This window comes from Jaculus jaculus, chromosome 6, assembly GCF_020740685.1.
Source record: "Jaculus jaculus isolate mJacJac1 chromosome 6, mJacJac1.mat.Y.cur, whole genome shotgun sequence".
Lineage (NCBI taxonomy): Eukaryota > Metazoa > Chordata > Mammalia > Rodentia > Dipodidae > Jaculus > Jaculus jaculus.
This window is the reverse complement of record NC_059107.1, coordinates 129,301,361-129,324,026: the sequence shown is the minus strand read 5'-3', so window position 1 is coordinate 129,324,026 and position 22,666 is coordinate 129,301,361. Positions and strand designations below refer to the sequence as shown.

General features: G+C 34.0%; 1 protein-coding gene across 1 annotated transcript; it reads right to left on the bottom strand.

Annotated features, from left to right (window-relative positions):
* Window positions 1-5,604: 5,604 nt before the first annotated feature.
* On the bottom strand, window positions 5,605-21,755 carry Nts (neurotensin). Its single transcript, XM_004650155.2, has 4 exons — window positions 21,385-21,755; window positions 19,133-19,194; window positions 12,329-12,550; window positions 5,605-8,397 (listed from the first exon to the last, which is right to left on the bottom strand). The coding sequence occupies exons 1-4, from the start codon at window positions 21,455-21,457 to the stop codon at window positions 8,245-8,247; spliced, it is 510 nt and encodes a 169-aa protein (XP_004650212.1). The 5' UTR covers window positions 21,458-21,755; the 3' UTR covers window positions 5,605-8,244.
* Window positions 21,756-22,666: the final 911 nt, after the last annotated feature.

The following is a 22,666-nucleotide window of genomic DNA, read 5'->3' as shown; positions in this document are numbered from 1 at the left end:
AATGAGTTCCAAAAATCTAAAATAAATTATTTCACAATACTCCTTGAAATGAGTTCCAAAAATCTAAAAAACGCATCCTCATTTTTTTTTTTTTGTCTGTTTGTTTGTTTGCTTTTTTCCCAGTAGTGGCTCTGCTGTACCTAATTTCTGTGCTAGTTACTTTATTTGTCAGTGGGACCAAATAACAGACAACCAGTTTTAAGGAAGAAAGTATTTGTTTTGCTTACAGCTCCAGGATGCCTCATGGAAGTAAGGAAGGCATGACAACAGGAGTGTGAGGACAGCTGGTTACATGGACAGGAGGAAGAGTGTGGAAAAGAAGTATCTAGGCTTTAAAAGTGGCCAACTTCCTGTAGTAAGACTGTACCTCCTAAAGAGTCCACAATCTTCCTAAATAATCCCACCTGCTTGGAGATTTCATATCAAATAAATGAGTCAGTTGGGGGCATTTTATATTCAAATGAGCACTAACTCAACTTTAGTAAAAACTTGGATAATTCTAATCCTGTGAAATGAAATGTCCCACTGTTTAGTATAGCATTTTCCAAAATACTAGACTGCTTCTTTAAACATTAATAGCCATTAAAATAAAATTGACAAGTTAGTTCCAGGAAGAAATTATACAGAAAATTACATGCAGATGTTCATGGTGACTTTGTTCACAATTAACAAGGCTTAGCAAGAACCAAGGTACAGTTCATCAAGTAAAGTCACGTAAACTGTATTATTAAAAAGACATGGAGTAAATGGCATATTGGTATGAGAAACAAAAGCCAGTATTTTAAGGCTATGTTTTGTATGATTAACTCCCTCTTTTTCTCTCTCTCTCCTATGTACACTGATCTTTTGTTGCCATATATATATATATATATATATATATATATATATATATATATACTCTCTCTATATATATAGTTAATCTCTCTCTATATATACAATATATATACATATATATGTGGATAGATAGATAGATAGATAGTAACAAAAGGTTAGTAGTTTCCAGAGTACTAAGAGGGTAGAATAAACAGATTATATGGTTGCAGGACAATGAAAATAATCTGTTATAATTATAATTATAATTATAATTATAATTATAATTATAATTATAATTATAATTATGGGTGCATACTGTCATGTAGTTGCCAAAACACCAAGAAGGAACTGGTTTGGATGAAAATTTTTCAACGTGGGTCCAGCCAACTAGGAAATTCTAACAGTGGTAGAGGCTATGCTAAGAGGGGGTCACCTAGGGGATAAATGAGGCATGTATTTATGTTCTTTATATTTTATGAATACAAAACTGCTCCTAATTATTTAAAGTAATGTTTTCCATTCTATTGTCAACTTATTTATGCTGTTTCATAGCAATGGTGGGTGCCATATTAAAAGATTATAGTTTTAAGGATTTCTATGCTTGTACATATATCTTTTTATAACACAAAGCAGGAAAATTTAGTACAATTTCAGTTCCTCATATCTGTTTCCTAATCTACGTCAAGATTGGTGTTTTTATATTTGCACTTGATACATAGAAAATCTATGTAAATCAAACACATATTATTAGGTTGAAAAAAAGATGTCTACAAAAGTTAATAGTGATCACTTTTGCATTTAAATCTAGGTATTCCAATTACACATGTCATTTATGAAAAATTACAATCACCAAGGCTCATGCTCAGAAATTATAATCTGCTAAATCTTATAGAGAATCAGAGTAAGTATCTCTATCTTTGATAAAACAAACAAAAAACCTTCATTTGAGAATCATCAGTGTAGTGTATGTTCTACAGCAGCAAGCTTTAAATGTGAGCCTTTATTTCTCCAGTTCTCATTCAGATCCACTGGATATGACAACTTCATAGTGTGTGATGCACCAGATTAATTTGCCTCAGGAGAACTTTCCCTGGGATGGAATTATAAGAACCTGTACATAGACTTTGTTTCTAATTCTACATCAGTACTAAATCATCTGTATCCCTAAACTCAAACCACTTGATATTGTTGCTCAGTCTGCCTGTTGACAAAGTTAAATGTAGTATGTGTGCGTGTGTGCGCGCGTGTGTGCAGTTTGCTGTCCTTTCTAGCCAAATGAAATGAACATGGAAATTAACTTTTCTCAGGGGATTGTTCCACTGGGGCTCAGTGATTCATAACTAGCAAAATGTAAAAAAAAAAAAAAAAAGAAAGAAAGAAAAAGAAAGAATACTGGAGAAGAAGGTGTAAGCATTCTTTCTTGGGAATAGCTTCATAAATAGCAGTTCCTTCAGTTTGCAGTCTATGGAATGAGGCAAGGTGCTATTACCTGAGTAAATGAACAAATGAGGTATATTTGTTCCAGTTCTATTTCACTATCTGTGATGATTCTGAAATATGACATTCTTTCCCTGTATATTAAGATTTTATTCTACTAGAGAGTAATTCAAGTCATCCCAATCAACATAGTAAAGTGTAAAGGAAAATGTCTGAAATCTTTTGTAAACTTATCATCCATAAGAGAAAAAAATAAAGATATAAGACTCATTGGGAGGGGGATAGCTAAGAGAAAATGCTTATTCACAATTTCATCTTAGATTAATTCTGACTTCCCAACATTATTAAAGCATGCAGACAGAGTTGTAATTTGGTACCTTTTCTACAATTGAATGTATACCTTCTATTAATAAATGCTATTAGTTAATATCTCTAAAAGCACCACAGATTTAGAACATGGTTTTATTTATTTATGTATTTATTGTATGTTTAGCTGTTCTTATAAATTAAGACTCAATTGGCACTTAGCTGATAGTTGAATTTTCTTCAGTAATGAAGACAATTGGCTTGGCCAAATGTCTCCATGTGCATAGGTTGAGCCCTGTATAAGGGTGTTCAAAAGAGACAGCATGTCAGAGACAAGAGCGTTTTGATGTCCTGCCTGTACTCCTGGGCACAGGACTATGAACAAGGGGATGAATGGGAAAGCTTTTTAAATGGGGCCCATGGGTGACTATGAAGTTCATAAATGTGTATTGTTCTCTGATCTGTTTTTTTTTTAATATTTTTTGTTCATTTTTTATTTATTTATTTGAGAGCGACAGACACAGAGAGAAAGACAGAAAGAGGGAGAGAGAGAGAATGGGCACGCCAGGGCTTCCAGCCACTGCAAACGAACTCCAGACGCATGCGCCCCCTTGTGCATCTGGCTAACGTGGGACCTGGGGAACCAATCCTTGAACCGGGGTCCTTAGGCTTCACAGGCAAGCGCTTAACCGCTAAGCCATCTCTCCAGCCCTAATCTGGTTTTTAAAGAAGATCTAGTTTGTTTACTTTTAGGCACATTTCAGCAGGAAGTTAAAAGTAAATAAATATATGGCATTCTTTAAATGTATTGTAACACATTTTCATTTTATTTCATTTTTTGTTGACAACTTCCATAATTGTAAACAATATTCCATGGTAGTCTATTGTATTTCACAAGTAGATAAATGACTGGTAAAGGGGCAAACAATATAATTTGATTATTTTCGGTAGTATAAAGAGCTTATATTTTGGAGAAGTGAGTTACTGTTAAAGATTTCTGATTTTTAGCATTAACTAGAAAGATAAGTTATGTTTTCATATGCAAATCAATGGTAATGAACAGCTACTAACCTTTTCAGTTGTTAAATATGTTAAATGGTTTCTATGCTTGTTATTTTATATGCACAACATGTGAAATAGAATTAGAATCTTGTTGCATTTCAATGAGAGTAATTTGAAGATGAGCAGGAACATTGTATATGCTTTTAGCTTTGGTTTGTAATTTGGATGTTCAGAGAACAGTGGTTTTGATCTGATCAGGAAATTTTAGAAAGTGAAAGCAATTGTGTGACTGGTGTGTAACCAACTTGACATTCCAATAGAAAAACATGTGCCAGAATCATTACCTTCTTTTTAAGCAGGTGTTAGTTTTGGCTCAGAGCTCTGGGCATTTCAGTCCAAAGATTGGGTTGATTCATTGTTTTGGGCCTCGTGGGGGTGGAGGTAAGTGACAGGGAGCTTGTGTAAGCACAAACTGCTGAGGGGATGTCCAGAAAACAAAGAAACTAAGCAGTACCATGCCCCAATAGCTCATGAACTTGGTGATTTTCCACAGAGTCCCGCTTCCTAAAGGATCATCAATGCAAAGCTCTGACCTCAAAAGGAATTCAAGATAGTTTATTCTGGAGTCAAATATGAGTGACCATAGATAGGCTACACATATTTAGGTTACCACAGATTCCATGTTCCAATCTGGTAATAGTTTCATGATACACACACACACACACACACACACACACACACACACACACACACATATATATATATATATATATATATATATGTATGTATGTATGTATGTGTTTTAGTAACAGAAGAAAGTCATAAATCAAAACATTTAAACTACATTGATAGTATTGTTAGGTAATGTGGGTTCTGGCAAAATTGGGAAATCTCTGCTGTAGGTTTCAGATACTATCTGATGACATTCTTATTTTTACATTTGTGTAAGTGAAGGATTTGTTTGTTTCTTCTAAGTGGATTTACCAAACAGTCATAGGATGTAGGTTGCACACACAGGTTGATAATAGACAGCTATTTAAGATATTAAGGTAGCCCAAGATAAATTGGCCCCTTACTAGCTGTTCCGCATATTCAGTTCCCCATAGCCATCCGTGTTCTAATCCATCCATTAACTTTTTTAAAATATTAAATGTATGTGTCAACTGCATTGCAGGAACATGAGTTCACAGGATTCAACAGTTCCCAGTAATGTCACCCTGAAAATGAAAGCCCAGCATTTCACACAGCACAGGGACCACTAGGACGTTTATCATGAAAATTATTGTAGGTGATGTGATGTTGGGTCACCTTCAACCTGCAAGTGGGAAGGGTGAAGCTGAGTTAAAAGCTATAATTGGAAAGAAAATAACAATCACTCAATTTAGTTGGGATATATTATAATTTCATAGCCTTTAGTATTCTTGTATTTGCTTTTATTCGGGCATGTTGATGCAGTTGTCTTGTTTATACCTCTATCATGATGGTTACAGTGAGGGGGTCTGAAATTCTTGATGCTTCAAAGGACAGCCCCATGACCAACATGTTAGTGACGGGCCAGCCTATAACCTACAGCTGCCGTTGTCTGATTTCTTTCCTTTCGTTATCTTTTTCAAGTGTGAAGTAAAAATAAAGTAAAATGAGAAACTGTTAACTTGGGACTGACAATTGCTTTTGACAAGTATTTAAAATACCTTTGTGTCTTAAAAACATTTTGAGCCGGAAATTAATTAAGGTATTTCATATGTAGATAGACAACAGGAGTACCTAAGAAGAGATTTAAAATAATGGTTGATAACTTAGCTGTGTATTTTACATGCTTAGAAAGGTTTTTTTTTGTTTGTTTTTGGACAATAAAAGGTGGATTTTTTTTTATTATTATTACTGTTGGTTTGTTTGTTTCTTGGTTCTTCAGGGGAAGGGTTTTAGCAACAGCCAAGTCCCCAAGCAGAAACAAGACAGAAATGTGCAAAGAATCACATGTCTTATGGGAGCAGAGGAGCACAAATAAAGATGAATTAAAGGAATGGACAGTTTTAGAGACTAACATTTTAAGACAGAATTTGAGTTTAGTTCAGCATACAAGGGAATGATATTGTGAGTTTTACAAAACTGATTTTAGTTTTTATAGCAATTTCAGGTTCATTTCAAAACAAGATACAGAGCTTTTCTATATATCATTTATCCCCAAGCATGCATAGCCACCCATTAGCAATAGTACTCACCAGAGCACACTATTTATTTTAAGTATCATCTAAGTTAATACATGTAACCAATCTATGCTATGTATAAGTTTTGATATTTCCCAGTTTTTGAGGGGAGAACGTATATTGTCTTTACAAACTGCTGATTTTCACTGTCATGGTAGGGAACATGTAGTAGAGCAGAAAGCTGAAGAGAGTGTCTTATCAGCAGAGAGAAAATCAAAATAAATCATGACAAGGGGTCCTTGAGGCTTCCTCCCAGGGACATACTTCCTCCAGCAAGGCTGCTCATCTTGAAGATTTCACAGTCTTCTCAAATAGCCTCACTGCCTGGAAATAAGGTGTTACAAAGAATCTATGGGGAACATTTTACATTCAAACCACCACATGGAGTTCAGAGGAAAAGTTCCTTGTTACTTGTATAAAATTACTTACAAAGAAAGAGCAATGAAATGCCTTAGAGGGCTGAAAGTTTGGTAGACAGTGGCTTTAAAGAGTATTTTGCTGATGAAGTATGGATGTAAACATGTTGAACTTTTGTTTTCTAATGAGGTAAATAAGAAGAGAAAAATTGGTCCTACTACTACTATTTACAGTTGTAGTTATTTTCACATTTCAAGGACAAAACACTTGACCAAAAGCAGCTAATTGGGGCTTACAATTTTGAGAGGAAGCTTGGTGATGGCAGGAAATGAATGGCAGAGACTAGAGATTGCTGCTCACCACAGGAGGTGAAAGATAGCAGCAAGTATGAGTGGAGCTTTGCAAAGGGGAAAGGACACAATAGCATTCCTAAACCTGCCCCAACAACACACCTCCTCTACAAGTCCTTACCTCCCAAATTGTCACCATCTTTGGACCAAATATTGAAAACTCATGAGTTTACAAGGGATATCAGATTCAAGCTATCACAACTACTGACAATATAATAAAAATATACCAAGAAAGTATGTAATGGAAGAATCTGTAGAACAAACGACAACTGTCAGAGGAAGCATGTTATTAATGCATTTTAGGAATGATAATAATCTTGATTTACTAATAACTATGTAATCAGCACATTTTATCTTTCTCTAAATTCATTGGTTTCTCTGGTTCTCAGATGAGGAAACAAGTGACATAGTTGCCCAAGGTTGCTGGAGAACAAGTGGAGAACAACTTAATCTGGGATTTGTGACTTCAGAAAACATACACTTAAACATGATTGAACAGTTTGCTTTTAATAATTCCTTCCTTGGACATGTTTTAATGTTGAAGTCAATGGGATGTCTGAATATCGGGAATGATGGGACTTAGAAGTCAGCGGTTTAGGAGAACACTATAAAGATTTGTGGGCTGACAGTCAATCTGAGTAGGGTTAAGCTGAGAATATGACTTGTCTCATAAAAAGAATGTGGAGTTTTGAAAGGTTTCTATCTACTTAAGCTCTGAATTCATTAATAGATGAGATGTGTGAGGCTCAAGTACTATGAGAGATATCCCGTCCCATGAAGGGAAATAATCTAGTGTGTCAAAACAAACAATGAATAGCAAATGCTATAGGGACTTATGAGACCATAATCAGTTTAAAATAAATTTAGGCAGAGTTTTATAAAGTACAGTTTGGGCTTAAATATACCTTCCCAATGAGTAAAAATATTAGAAACAAAAGTACCTCAATGAAGTTATAAAAAGAAATAGATCTATGATGTCTTGGAATAAAATGTGGTAAATGAAAAAAAAATAGTTAAAATTAATTCTTCTGATATGATTATACATCTATTTTTCTGGTGTCAAGGTTTGAACTTGGACATTGCAAGCAAGATCTCTGTAGCTGAGTTATGCCTCAGCTTCTAGAAATAGTTCTTCTGCAAGTAAATCTGCAGTGAAGCATTTGGTTTGGATAGCTGTTGACTTTTATTGGCTACATAGTTACTGGATAGACAGAACATCCATTCAAATTCATTGGACAGGTAGCACATTCACTGTAAAACCATTTTCTAAAATATACATAGTTAATTATGTTTCATTAATCATTTTTCCAGATGCCCCTACCATACAGCAATAATTTCCCCAATAACTGAGAAATGTGTAAGCAGTTTTTCGAAAGCATTGTGTATTTCTTTCAATTAAATAAAATGATCAAATAAGAGTGGTGCCATTACTTTGCATATGGCTAATGAAATGTATCCTAGACTTAGTTATAATCTCAAAATTTCATTAAGAAATGTTCAAACACTGATAATGTGTTTTGTAAAGTTACAAAACATTGTATATATGACATGATTAATATCTACTCCAGTTATACATAACACTTCATGCTCAAGATCTGGATTTATTAGAAAACATTTAGTCCAATATACATTAATGCAGGAAAATCACATCCAATAGACTACAATTATGGGTGTGACAAAATAAGCAAGTTTTGTCACATTATCAAACAAACATAATTAAATAGCTAGTTAATGGATGGTAAATCACAATGACATGTCGGTGAAATGTCTTCTTAGTAATAATAAGACCCTCTCTTAAGTATGTAGGGTCTTCGGGGCTTATTCTCATACAGCTGCCTTTTCAGGATGTAAGGAATCTTTCTCTTTATGACTTCTTCTTTCTCATTTTTGTCATTGCCATTATCAAGAATATCTTCCTGAATTATCTGAAAATAGAGAAAACAATTGAATCTTACATGCACAAAATATATTCTTTTCTACATTTTCTATGCTTTGCTATCCAAGTAGTAATGCACTTGTAAGACAAAACAAATGATTTTGCTAGGGGAAAGGTGGCTGTGGAAGGATGAGAAGAGATGAGAACATGTTATTTCTGAATGTTTAATATTCTTCACAGTTCATTAGGCAAACTCTTCAAAATTTCTGTATACTTTCCAATTTAAGGAACACACAAATAGACCTCAATGTAGTTTTGATGTTTGAGTTTATAATGGACAATCTAAAGTGATATGAAATGCATCACAGCAAACATAATTTCTAATCTGATGTAGCATTGAAATGTAACCTAACTGGATTTTATGTTCAGTTAAGTTAATTATGGACTCAACTTGAAAGTCATTCTAACGGTCCACTTCCCAATCATACAGAGATGAATGACCGTTCTGCCATACTTACTTGTTGTATATATCAACAAATGTGAAAACTTTATTTAAATGACTGAGATCTCTTTAGATTATGGTTCTCTTCTAAACTTTGGGGTCAAGATAATTAATACTGACATTTAAATTATAATGCTCATGCATAACATCATATCACCAAGTATTTAATTTCAACCCACAGCTATTCAATTTCAAAAAAGAAAAAGCAGCTACTGTCAGGCAATCTCATTTCTTAATCTTTAGTTTCTTTGTGCATAGTCTGTAATTACTTGTACTATGCTCAGAGTGATATTATCATTTTATTTTTAAATCACTCAACATTCAAAATAGCAAAAGTTAAAATCCTATGTGCACTTGGTTTATCTTAAAATTAGTTTATTGAAGGTCTTTATTTTTCTGGATAAATAACACATAATTGACATTTCCCCCTGTTAAGATTTATATTATCAAGTTTTATTGAGCTAACCATTATTTTTAAAGTCTACCATTTAGCTAGAATTAAAATTAAAGGATGAACAGTACAGCAAGTAAATTAAAACTAGCCTTTTGGCTTTTCATCTGGAAAGCATCTCTTGGTTTACTGGTTAGAATAAACACTAGTAGTTCTGCTTGCTCTTTTCCACAGGGTACATCTGTGGCAATCAGTCACAAGTTTGTTATATTAACAGGGAAGCAGGGCATTCTGCATGGTCAATGTTAGCATAAGCCCCAAATAGAAAACATTATTAAGCCATCTTAGAGCTTAATCTTATAAAAATGTATTTTTCTCCTATTGGGAAATTTTAACAGTATTTCTTTTTTTCTTTTTCATTTCATGCATTCATTATTCTTGTACTCTTCCCTTCTTCCACTTTAGACATTTTTCACATCATTGCAAAGCTCTAATTTATCTTTGAGTGAGCATATATCAAGACAATGGATAATAAAGTGTTTATCAAGGACTTTTAAAAAAATTCTTAGTAGTGCATTACATTATGGAGGTGCTTTTTTTTTTTTTTTCTTGTAAAGGCTAATCAGTTAGACAAGGGGAGCACACCTATAATATAAGTGCACAGGTATCAGTTGGAGGATTACACATATTTGAGGCCAGTCTGGGCTACACCATGAGTTGCAGGCCATCCAGAGCTATTCAGCAAGAATCTTTCTTAAAGAAATACATAAGCAAGTAAATAAAAAGATAATTTAAAGAATCTAATTTTTGTTTTTGTTTTTGTTTTTGTTTTGGTTTTTCAAGGTAGGATTTCACTCAAACCAGTACTGACCTGGAATTCACTAAGGTGGCCTTGAACTCATAGCTATCTTTCTACCTCTGCCTCCCAAGTGCTGGGATTAAAGGTGTGCACAATCATGCCAGGCTTAAGTTAAGATTCTTTAAAGTTAGTTCTTTATTCCTATCTTGGTTTCTTGTTTCATGTGTTAGAGAAAATAGGTGAAGTTTTATAACTAGTGTATGTGGATCTCAATATAATGTTGGGTACCTTAAAGAATTGGATTTTATTTAATTATTTATTTTGGGTTTTTTGAGGTAGAGCTACACTCTAGTCCAGGCTGACCTGGAATTTACTATATGTTGGGAGCCATAGAGCAAAAGCCTCTCCATTTTGCCTGGGCCTGCTCATAAGCTGACTCATTACTCTCTGTTAGGTTCTTCTGGAAAGTCGGTCAGCAGACTGCTTACAGAATCTTATCTTTTGCAAAAGGCCAGTTTATGGTCAGGATGTGAAGTCTGGTACAGTCAGGATGTTAAACCATTGAGGCAAGATGAAATGAACACCTGATTATATCCCCTCTAGGTTTCCTGACAATTCCAAAGCCCTAAATCACATCAGCCAGCTTATTCCCTCCTTTTTCTTCCCCTATATAACCACTGTGTAAAAAATAAAGACTCTGAGGCCTTGACAAACATCTAGCATGGTCTTCTTGTGTCTGTTTGCCTTTTCTCACTCAGGTTAGCTTCTCCTCAGGTCCTTGTTCAACTCCCCGCTGGCCAGGGCAGCTATGTAGTCACAGGGTAGCTGAAAACTCATGGTATTCTTCCTACCTCTGCCTCCCAAGTGCTGAAATTAAAAGCATGTGCCACTACACCCAGCTTAAAGAATTGGATTTTATATAGCAAAATTTTCCTTGTATGTCCAAAGTTCTTAAAGTGTGTATTTAAAAAAAAAAGTAATTAACAGCTACTGCTGTTGTATGTATATGGAATTCAAAAACACACAAAATCAACTGTATTTATCTCAAAACATATACTAAAAAGGGCCTCATTATTGGGATATATAGTCCTACTATATATTTTCATGTAAATTAGAGATATTTACCTAATGAAATGCAAAAGTCCCAAAATTCATAGAGAATACAATTTGTGAGTTTCAAATAAAACTAATTATATGTATATGCATGTATATACTCATTTATATTAATAAATGTATTTTATTTGCCTTACACATGACAATACAAATAGAACACTTATATTTTTATTGCTATTTTATTTGAACTTTTGCTTCGTTTTTATCTTTTTATTTTTTAGAGCACAGTTTCACTTTAGACCACTTTAGACTGACCTGGAACTCACTCTGAAACCCAATAATTCACAGTGATCCTCCTGCTTTTGTCTTCCACCTGCTGAGATTAAAAGTGTGCACTACTTTGCCAGGCTGTATTTGGAGCTTTTATATTTGTTGGTAGAAAAGTGCACACAACTTTTGGCTTTTATAAAACATGTGGAGTTTCTTGAATTTATTAATTTATATCCCCACCACTACTACTGCCCATAAAAATCATAGAGTAATTGGGGAAATGAGCAAGAGTGCTGCCTTTTTTGGTGAGCCTGGTAATCAGCAAAAGGGTAAAGGAGATAGACACAGAGAATACTTAACTCCTACCAAACCAGATATCCAGAGACACAGACGTTCCCAAAACCTCTTTCCTGAAGTAGACCTAAAAGGAACCCAACAAGGCTCAGGGAAATTTGAGGAAGAGAGGGCAGAAAAATTGTTATAGCTACAAGTTGGGACATTAGGCACAGAAATATTGCCTCTTCCCCATAATTGATAGCTACTCTCATAATGCATGACTCAAAATCCCCATGGGGAAAACTGGTATCTCCAACTAGGAGGGTCACTTTGGAGGGGAGGCAGGGCAGGGATGTAGGTAAGGATGGTAGCAATATGTTCTGCCTACACACTGGGTATGTACATAACTAATAAAAAAATCCCTATGCATGATATCTGTTTACACACAACAAAAGTACATGTTTCAAATCTGTTTTAAGACTTTTTTAAGATTAAGAAAAAATATTTTGAAAAACTTCAAATGTTTGATGAACACTTTGAAGTTATGGGGGGATGTTGGCTTCAAGACACAGTTTATTCTTCTCCAATGTATGTCTTGCTGCTATAATATGATCAGGATATAAAAATCAATACAAGTGAGAGGTAAATAGTAAGTTAATAATCATGCTCATATTTTGTTTGTGTCATACCTCCCAATGTTGAAAGGCCCTGCTGTGGCAGATTTTCTGGAGCTGGAATATGGTCAGCATTGCTTCTAAGGTAAAGCCATCTAAGACCATAGGAACCTTCCTTCTGGTAATGAGTTCTTCCTGAACCTCTCCTGTTTCCTCCACTGGGCTATTCAGATTATTTATGAAACTGCAAACATTTAGTAAGGTCATTTTCCAGGAGGAAACACTTGCTTTATTGATCTGAAATATTCAAAAAAGATTTTGAAATTAAAACTGTGTTAGAGGAGTAAGAAATACATTCCCACAGTACTAAGTCATTATGTTATGGTTCTAATTGTTATGTTCAGCTAATAGATGTAGTTTGTTAATTCATGAATTTCATATTAATAGTGTATAGTACCACCAATACATACATCATCTGTTTATTGTAATAAAATTAAATATACACATATAATATATACACACATAGGACATCAAAAGACAAATTAAAAATCATAGAAGTATATAAACAAATATATATCACAAATAAAAATAAAATCTCAACCATTACAATTCATTCTCTTTTGATCATGCTTCAGCTTAATATCTGATAAGGCAGGAGATAATACAATACTAATACATTTGGACAATTTCACACACGTGAGGACGCTGAAGAGTTTACACATTAATGGTTGCCATTTGCAGTGTGACAGCTGACCAATTGATTTAGCTTCAAATTTTAATATTTTATGGAGTATCCTTCTATTCTAATAAAATTTAATCTCAAACCATAATTAACAATGTTTTAACATGTTAACAATCATCAGTGAGAAAAACTTAGAGAGCCAGGAGAATGTAACTGAAAATTAAGTAGCAAAAATTAAAACCTAACAACCCAAATTTAATATCCACTACCCAGATAAGGGCAGATGCACACAGTGGTTCATGTAACAGGAGTCCTTTTGCAGTGACTAGAAACCCTTACATGGCATTTTCCCTCCCCCCACCCGCAAATAAATAAGTAAAAACATTTAAAAGTCTCTTCTTCAAAAAAGTTAACAGAACTTTAAAGGGAGGAGATGAAGTAAAGCATATTTGTTTTCCTAAAGAAAATAAAGAAAAATGATTTAAATAACCACAAATACATGTTGACAAAGTTCAATGTCAATCAATCGGGTTGAAAATTTTATAAGAATGGACCTCCAAACATAATAGAATTAAAAAAAAAAAGTGTTGTATTTAGAAAAAAAATGTGTAAAAGCAAGAATTTTCCAAAGAGGATATGGGAAATTATTATAATGTTATTTTAGAAGTATTAATATATAAGAACAACTTTTGAAAGTTATAAAAACATAAAAACAAATAAATAGGGTCTTTATCAAATACTAAAATGCACATTAGAGCTGTAGCAATTTAGAGGATAACTTAAAGAAATAATAAGGAAAGCTTGGCATGATGATGCACACCTTTAATCCCAGCATTAAGGAGGCAGAGGTAGGAGGATCACCATCAGTTTGAGGCCACCCTACGACTTTGTAGTGAATTACAGGTCAGCCTCAGATAGAGTGAGACCCTACCTCAAAAAACAAAACAAAACAAAAGTAATGAAAAACCCAACAGAAGAAATATTTAAAAAGTGATTCAAAATATATATTATTGTGTGTCATTAGCAAAATTATATTGCAAATACTTTTGGTCAGCTAGTGATGAGGAAATGTAAACATTGATCTAGTTTTAATGTTTTATGACCTGTAACCATCAAACAACATAGAGATGTGATAAATATGAAGAAAGATAAATTACTATGGAAACACAGAATATTTCTGTATACCTGGAATATGCCACTAAGCAAACAACTATAGTAGAACCCATAACAAGAGAATTTTGTACATAAATGTTTTAAATTTTTTGTACATCTTAAAAGTATCTTTACTAGATTTTTCAGATGCTTTACATTTATATAAACAAGAGTCACAATCAAAAGCAAACGCTGCAAAAAAAAAAAAAAAAAAAAAAAAAAAAAAAACTATCTGTCACACACTGCATGCCCATGGTCCAGCGCTCAGAGGCTGAGGCAGTAGGCTGAGTGTTGAAGGCCAACCTGGGAAAAACAAACAAGTAAAACAACTATCAAAAAAATGTTCATTGTTATCCTTAACAAGTGGAGTTGTTCAAAAAGTGAAAGGTGACTATGCAAATACGAAACTATTAAAACTATGAACCTGGGCTGGAGAGATGGCTTAGCGGTTAAGCGCTTGCCTGTGAAGCCTAAGGACCCCGGCTCGAGGCTCGGTTCCCCAGGTCCCACGTTAGCCAGATGCACAAGGGGGCGCACGTGTCTGGAGTTCGTTTGCAGCGGCTGGAAGCCCTGACGCGCCCATTCTCTCCCTCTCCCTCTCCCTCTATCTGTCTTTCTCTCTGTCTGTCGCTCTCAAATAAATTAAAAAAAAATTAAAAAACAAAACAAAAAAAAAAAAAAAAACAAAAAAAAGAAATCTATGAACCTTAGAGAAGGAGTGCTGAGAGAAAATCAGAGAAACACTCATCAAAGAAATGTATGCCCTGGTGGGATGGCTTAGCAGTTAAGGCATTTGCCTGCAAAGCCAAAGGACCACCCAGGTTAGATTCCCCAGGATCCACATTAATCAGATGCACAAGGGGGCACATGGGTCTGGAGTTCATTTTCAGTGGCTGGAGGCCTTGGCACACCAATTCTCTCTCTCTCACTCACTTGTTCTCTCCTCTCTCCCTCCCTCGCTCTTTCTCTGTCAAATAAATAAATAAATAAAAATAAAATATATATATTTTAAATGTAAACTGAATTATCTTGAATGATCTTCAGCTTGGTACCCTACCGACAACTTGGAATACTCTATGAAGGAATAAGTACACTGACGGGGCAGATGGATGCAATGTGGTCATAGCTGTTTGAATATATGGTAATGTTATAAAAGTATACATCTTTTGATTAAACTCCTACCCTATGGACATTTGAATCTAATGAGCACAAAGTTAATCCCTGTAGCATTTTCAACACCTTAAATTCGTTCTATTGCACTCTTTTTCCAGCTAGTGTATGAATATTCTACATTGATTAAATATTTTAGAGAAATCATAGTCTGTTTCTTAGTAGCAATATCACATGTCTTTCCAGTTAATATGGCACTTATCATTTTACAGTTGGAATGTTCTTGAGAGATTTTCTATTTGAGTGTTTTCCTAAAGTTAGGTCCTTAGAACACTAGTTCTTTCCTCAATCATTTTGAATGAGATTTCCTTTGGTAAGTAAATAGCTTTAAAGGAACTATAGGTGTATTTTGAATTTATGTGTCCCCTTCACTGTCATATGCAAATATTCTATGATGTATGAAGTGAGAGATTAGCAGCCAAGTCAATAATAGAATAACAACCCAAGAACAAGGGATGTCTCCATTTTTCTCATGAGTGCTTTAAAGTTTTAATTGTAGAGATCCTTCACTTCCTTAGGTTTACTCCAAGGTTCTGAAATAGAATTTGCTACCCACACTTATTTGACTTTATTTATAAAGTAGATTAAGGGAAAGGAGTTGAGTTGACAGGGTTCATTGTCTTCTTTCTTCTGTCAGTAAAATAATCTGTACTTCAACACAACTGCTGTCACATTGGCCTTGCCCTAGAGGGGCACAGTGTGAAGAGCACCTCGATCACAGAGCATCAGAGGACGTAAGCATTGGAACATCTGCTCTCATAAGGTTCAAACTATAAAGGTCTACATTTATAAATCTGAGTATGGTCTCTTTCATATGTGTTTCCTTTATTAGATAAGATCTAAGAGATGTGATTAACACTCACTACATGTAATTCCTGGGTTCATATAAATGTAGTAGGTGATGACTTCAAGGGCTTCATCAAACTGAAGATAATTACAAAAATTATGAAAAGGTGTCATGAAACTCTGCAGTTTTTTCATTTGAATAGAAAATTTGAGAGGCACTAACATATTCAAACTGTTTGCTCACAATCATCCCTTGAACCTGTACCATATGGAAAGTTTAGATTTTCATTATAGAAAAATATAATATTCAGTGAGCTTCTGAAGTAATCATGCTGCACCATATTTTCTTTCTCTGTATGTGTGTGTGTGTGCATGTATGTGTGCATACATGTATGTGTGATGTAAAGTATATGGTGTGGGTGCTGGTGGGAGGTGTGGTGGTGGTGTGTGTGTGTAGTGTGTATGGTGATAGCGGTGGTGTGGTATATGTAGTGTGTATGGTAGTGGTCGTATGTATATGTGTGTGGGGTATACAGCACAGATGTATATGTGTAGATGTACTCAGGCATGTGGAAGTGAGAAGACTTGGTTGGGTGTCCTTTCTCTGTTACTCATCTAGCCAGTTTCTTAAGATAGAATCACTTTCTGAACATGGAGGTACAGTATTCCTGAGCCTGTATGATTCTCTGGTCTTTGTTTCCCACCAAACTGTGGTTATACACATGAGGCCACACCCAGCTGTTTAAGTAGGTCCTGGGTAATTGAACTCAGGTTTTCATAGGCCCTCATGCTAGTATCAAACTCTTTTACCTGCTGAGCCACCTCACAATTCTCAATTCTCTTTCTCAATTAATAAGCCTACACACTGGCAGTAATAATAAAGAGAATTACATTATAAGAACAAGAAAATATTTTCTGCTTGCCATTTCTTTGTAGCTATTAGGATTTTTCTTGAACTGATATTATACTTCACATGTATTTCACCAATAGTATTTCAATGTCTAAACAACTTTATTCTAAAATACAAATTTATTGTGTGCTTCATGCATAATGAAGAAAGAGAAAGGAGCTTTCTGGAGATTTAAATAATGGTGTTGCAAAAATAGCATCAAATACTATTCTCATTAAAGTTTTTAATTCAGCATTTGTTTAAAATGGTCATATAATCTAGAGTTTTCAGTTGTATTGAACAATATTCACACCAAAATGATTGAATGGCAGAGAGATGAATGATAAAGTAATTTTATACAAAAGGGAATGAGTTTTTTCTCCCATTTTGGCAGTAAAATTGGAGCAATTTCATTTCTGAGTACCTACTTATCTTTGATTGTATCTTACCTTTATTGATTAAAATGAGGCAATACCACTCAACTTTTTTTTTTTCCCTTAGTCTGTTTTAGAGTGAATCAAACAAAGATAATTTATTTGGTCTATACTTTTGCAGTATATTATCTATACTTTTTGACAGAAATAGATGAAACCATTCCTCATACTATATTTCCATTTACTTTGAACTTTGCCTTGAGAGAAATCACAGTGCTCACATTTTCTAGAAATGACAGTAGCCCAAAGTAGGTCACACTTTAGAGATTATTGATTAATGATGTGTCAACATAACTGTACATTTATGATTATAGAAATAAAACTTATACCAAAATGCCAAGGGTATCTTTAATATAATCTATTTCCTAAGTAATATTAATGTTGACTATTAAGAGACTAATAATTTCAATTATATCTTTTTTCTTAAACAAATTGTAGTAATTGTTACTTAGACAACATACTACAAAATCTGTTTTTACTAGGATGATAAAATTATCTTTAAGCTTTGATGGTTACACATAGAAAGTAGATGTACAAAGAGAATATTTCTGATGTGAGCTTTGCAAAATAATAGCACTGTCTCATTTCAATTCAGTCAAGTTTTATAGATCTGGATCATCATAAAATTAAATATGTGCTTAATTTTTACCTGAACATATTCACGCTTTAAAATGATAATATCATGTATTCTCTCTCACACATACAATGTATGTTTTTTCCTTCACACTCACTGCCAAATTTAACATAATCTTCCTTATATCCTATAGACTATTGAACCTAGAACATACCTATCCAATTAAGCAAGAGAGCTCAGAGAAGGAAAAAGTTCTGCCTTCAGAATTCAGCCATGTGTTCTAACCAATTATAGACTTGTTGATCCCAAATCTTGCTACAGACATGTTTTTTTTTTTTTTTTTTTTTTGTTGTTTGTTTGTTTTTCGAGGTAAGGTCTCACTCTGGCCCAGGCTGACCTGGAATTAACTACGTAGTCTTGGGGTGGCCTCTAACTCATGATGATCCTCATAACTCTGCCTCCCCAGTGCTGCCACCACACTTGAAATCACTTGATGACCTCACTTGAAATCATTGCAAAAGACATCTTTTCATTGGAAACTTTTGTTATGACCATATATTTAGATGCACAATGATTGGCTACATATGAGTCAACAAATTTGGTGGATAGTTTGGTGATTAGACATATTCTAAGAGTTGAATTCCTAGGTTGAAGTTGGTAACTAGAAAATTGCTCTCAAGAGCTAAAGAAATGACTTAATATGACTCAGGATTCAACCTTTTACTTGACTTAAGTACATATTGATCAGATGCAACCAACACTGCTGTTAGAGTAAAAACTTAAAACTCTTCCATACAGTAGAATAGAATTTTAAAACCATTTGGACAAAATATAAATTTCCATATCATAAATTGTAACCTCAGCATTTAAAAATTCGGCAAGCCAAAGCTGAGTCATGTTAACCAACACAACGGCTTATGATCAAACTGATAAAAATTACAGTATTAGGGCTAGATCACAAATCTTTTGTTTGCTTGTCTTATTGTTTTTTCTTCTCTACCATATTTTCATCACACAAGTTGCCACCACTTGTACTTATTTAGGAAACCAGAATAACTTCTAAAGGGCTGCTCAATCTTAAGGAAAATGATTATCTCTGTAGTATTACTTTATGAAAATTTGCACTATATTTATAGTGGAAATGCATATGTCCTTCAACTCTTTGTTAAGGAAAAGAAAAAGAAAACATTACCTTTGATGCATGCATGTTGGTCAATAAATCTGCTTCTAATGCTTTCATTTCCTCTTCTGAATCTGAATAAAATCAATACCACATGTTTACTGTGTAATCACACATAATTATATTGTCACCTACATATTTTAGATTAATTTAAAATATAGATTTAAAGAGTATCTTGCCTTAGTGTTTTCTTTAAAATGATGTTCAGAAGGAAACAAATTGCTGCTTAAACTTATACTGACAGCTAGACTACTAGAAGCACTTCTAAGATAATAAGCATGATTATTTGCTAAGAAATGTAATTATAACTGGGAATTGCTTAATGCTTCAATCTCAGTAAGATATTAAGCATATTGTCTAGTATAAGCTTCATCAAATGTGGTACTCTAAGTTATTTTATAAGCAGTAGTTTACTCATAAGAACATGCATGCTGATATTAAACAAAGAACATAATGAACTTATGAGTATGATAGATTTTTTTTTTCCAAGACAAAAATCACAGTAAGTTGTTCACTGGTAATTTTGGAATAAACTGATTTCGTAGGTCTGTTTCACTTGAGATGCTATTTTATAAAACACTCTAGAGAGAATTGGTTATTATTTTAAATAAGAATTTGAATGGTATGTACTTTGTAAGTTTGTCATAAGCAAGCAAGGGAACATCTTAGGCAAAGGTAATGTTATCCATCATCACATGTAATGTAGCATTGAAAATATATTTTGGATCTTCTTAGAATATTCTTTCTACTAATCAGTATTTTATACAGACACAAAATATAGAAGATATTACCAGTCACAAACATACCACTGGTCATTATTTATAATCATTCTCTTGTCTTGCAACATTGAAGCTGAAAGTTGGCCTCTTCCTTTCACTCTGCACTTATTAAAAATTGGTATCATAGTTGGAGCAACAATCTGATAAACTGCATCGAAGAACTAAATACACCAGAGACCCTGTTGCTCTGTTTGTTAGGTTTGTTTTTCAAAAAGGGTGACAAATTCTGTTAGTCATTTATAAACAATGTGCACAAAATCCCCATAAGTTGTACTTACCAAAGGAAATAGTTTCAAATGCTCATACCCACAGTGTTTAATCAATATCCCACAGGATATGCTCTAAATTTATGTCTAACCTTTTGTAACTGCCAGATGAAATTATAATTTTAAAGAAAATTTTGAATTTTTCTCATACAAGCTTTGCAGAGTCCTATTTTCATAATAAAAGAAATAAAACATTTTCCACAAAATACATTTTAGGTCCTGTTACTTGTTAATGTAATGTTTATGAGGAATAAAAACTATTCAAGCATGTTAAATTATTTTTGATGCTTTATCCCAAAAGCTTTTCCACTTTTATGTGATTGCTCATATTTTTCATATATTAATTAAACTGTATTGCAGTCATTACAATGTTTTATGTTTATTTTAACTTTAATTTTTATTTTCAAGGCAAGTTGATAGATATTTGATAATATATATCTTATCTTTAAGTATTATCAAAAGCACTATAAAGCTAAATGTTCCCGTTAATAGAAGAGTGCTATTTTTACAAATAGTTTGTAGTTTATGCAAATTTAAATTCTGTACCCAAACGCAGAAAACTATATTAATCTAATTGCTATCACCTTGAAAGACTATAAAAGAACTTTGAAAAAATAGCCGGATGTTTTGGGTTTTCTTATAAATAATTTTTGGTAAAAAGTATTTCATTTGTTAATTCATAAATTTTATTTCCTCTATTCTAATATATGTAAATATATGGAGAGAGAGAGAGAAAGGGAGTTTTAGAAAAGTAATTTGAGAACAATCCTAAGGGTATTTCAGTGAGAAGCCATTACTATTTCTGAAAATGACCAGGGTTCTGAGTACAGAATTTTGCATAGAATGAATTATAATAATGAGTTTACACCTATCTAAAATATAATATTTTATCTAAGGATGAGTTTACATGCTGACAGGCTCTGTTCTCATTCAATGATGCCAAGCATAATTCAAACTTCTATCTTGGTTTTCTTACTCCGGTAGTTATATTCCAAAGAGAGACATGCAGTGTTCCATTGAAACCTCTTTTATTACTTTGCAGATTTAAAATGGAAAGCAAATTGTTTAGTTTGCATAATCAGAGAGAAAGACAATATTCACAGTTTCTGTTACTAAAAGGCAGTAAGAAGTAGAAATCCTCCCTGGCTTCATTAAACTAAGTAGCAACACACTGTGAAAGAAATCACTTCAGGGAGTGGTGAAGTGCAGCTGGGCTTACCTGAGCACAGACTCCAGGAGCTGAGAGCCAGCAGCATCGTGCACACCACTTGGATTTTCATCCCAGCCATCATCTTTCAGCCTTCTAGCAAGCAAATCCACAAAAGTCTGAAAGACAGGAAGGGAGCTCTCCAATGCTTTCTCTTGCCTTCAGCTGGCTTTGAAAGTGAGTGAACTATGAGAGATGCTCTGGCCATTCCCTGAATATATGTATATATATATAGATATGTGTGTGTGTATGTGTGTGTGTTTGTGTATGTGTGTGTGTGTGTGTATAAGCAGGGAGATGATGTCATAACTGTAGAGGGATTATCTTTGCAGGATGTGCCCCGCCATCCTCTCTCTATCCCCCTCCTTTCTCCACTTCCTCCTCTCCTATTCTTTTGTCCCTCACCTCCTCCCCCACTTCTGATCTTTGAGTGAAGGTGAAGAGCTTCCCTAAATGTCGCTGTTGTTCAGGGTTTCTGACTCACAGAAAGTTGTGTAAAAGTACTGTCATTTTCAGCATGCTGGAAAAGAATCTCCAGTGTCCCTCTTTCCCCCACTTTCACTTATATCCCCCAGGGGCTTGCTGTTTTCATTTGGAGAAACATGTGAGCTGTTATTTTTAATAAATATGTGAAACATCCAGCTTGGATACCTAAAAGATGAGGAGTCTTTTTTTCTGATAACCCAAAATTCTAAGTAAATGTTTTCTTGTTTCAGAATTAATGCTGCTTTTACCTAATGCATACTAGAAGAGAAAAGGATATATGCTTAGTTTTGGTTGATTTGTTCCATGTTTATAAAATATAATTGTAAAGTATTTGAAAACATAATTGCTGTTTAAGGATCGGTTTTCCCCACATTTTTTTATTGTGTTGTTTAGCCCATCCTGAATTCATTACTGACGCTGTATCTCCCACTCCCGTGTTCTTCCAAATCCCCTTCTCACTGTTTTGTAGCATTGGATCAACTCTCTTCCCCAGGAATAACCTCATTGTTACTGTAAATATGAGACTATGCTTTCAGAAAGGAAAAAAAAAATCCTATATAACAACGAGCTACCAAAGTCACATTTCTGCCAGTGTTCAGGTAATTCACTAGCTAAAAACTGCAGTGAAATTCTGTCCATCTTATTGTTCTCAAGTGAAAACTGTTCAAATGCATTTTTTTTACTTGATTTATTTACTTGAGAGAGAGAGATTTAATGCTCAGGAATTAAACAATAGCTTATGTTTTTATTCCTTTTAGTTTGTTGTGAGCCTTGCATTAAGCACAGATACTGAACAATAATCACCAAG

Bases quoted from the DNA above. Each gene is read 5' to 3' on its own strand.
- Nts (XM_004650155.2), bottom strand. From the start codon at position 21,457: ATGATGGCTGGGATGAAAATCCAAGTGGTGTGCACGATGCTGCTGGCT. The intron at 19,195-21,384 runs GTAAGCCCAGCT...GATTTTATTCAG, and splicing joins CTCCTGGAGTCTGTGCTCAG to ATTCAGAAGAGGAAATGAAA. The intron at 12,551-19,132 runs GTAATGTTTTCT...TGAATATTTCAG, and splicing joins CCAACATGCATGCATCAAAG to ATCAATAAAGCAAGTGTTTC.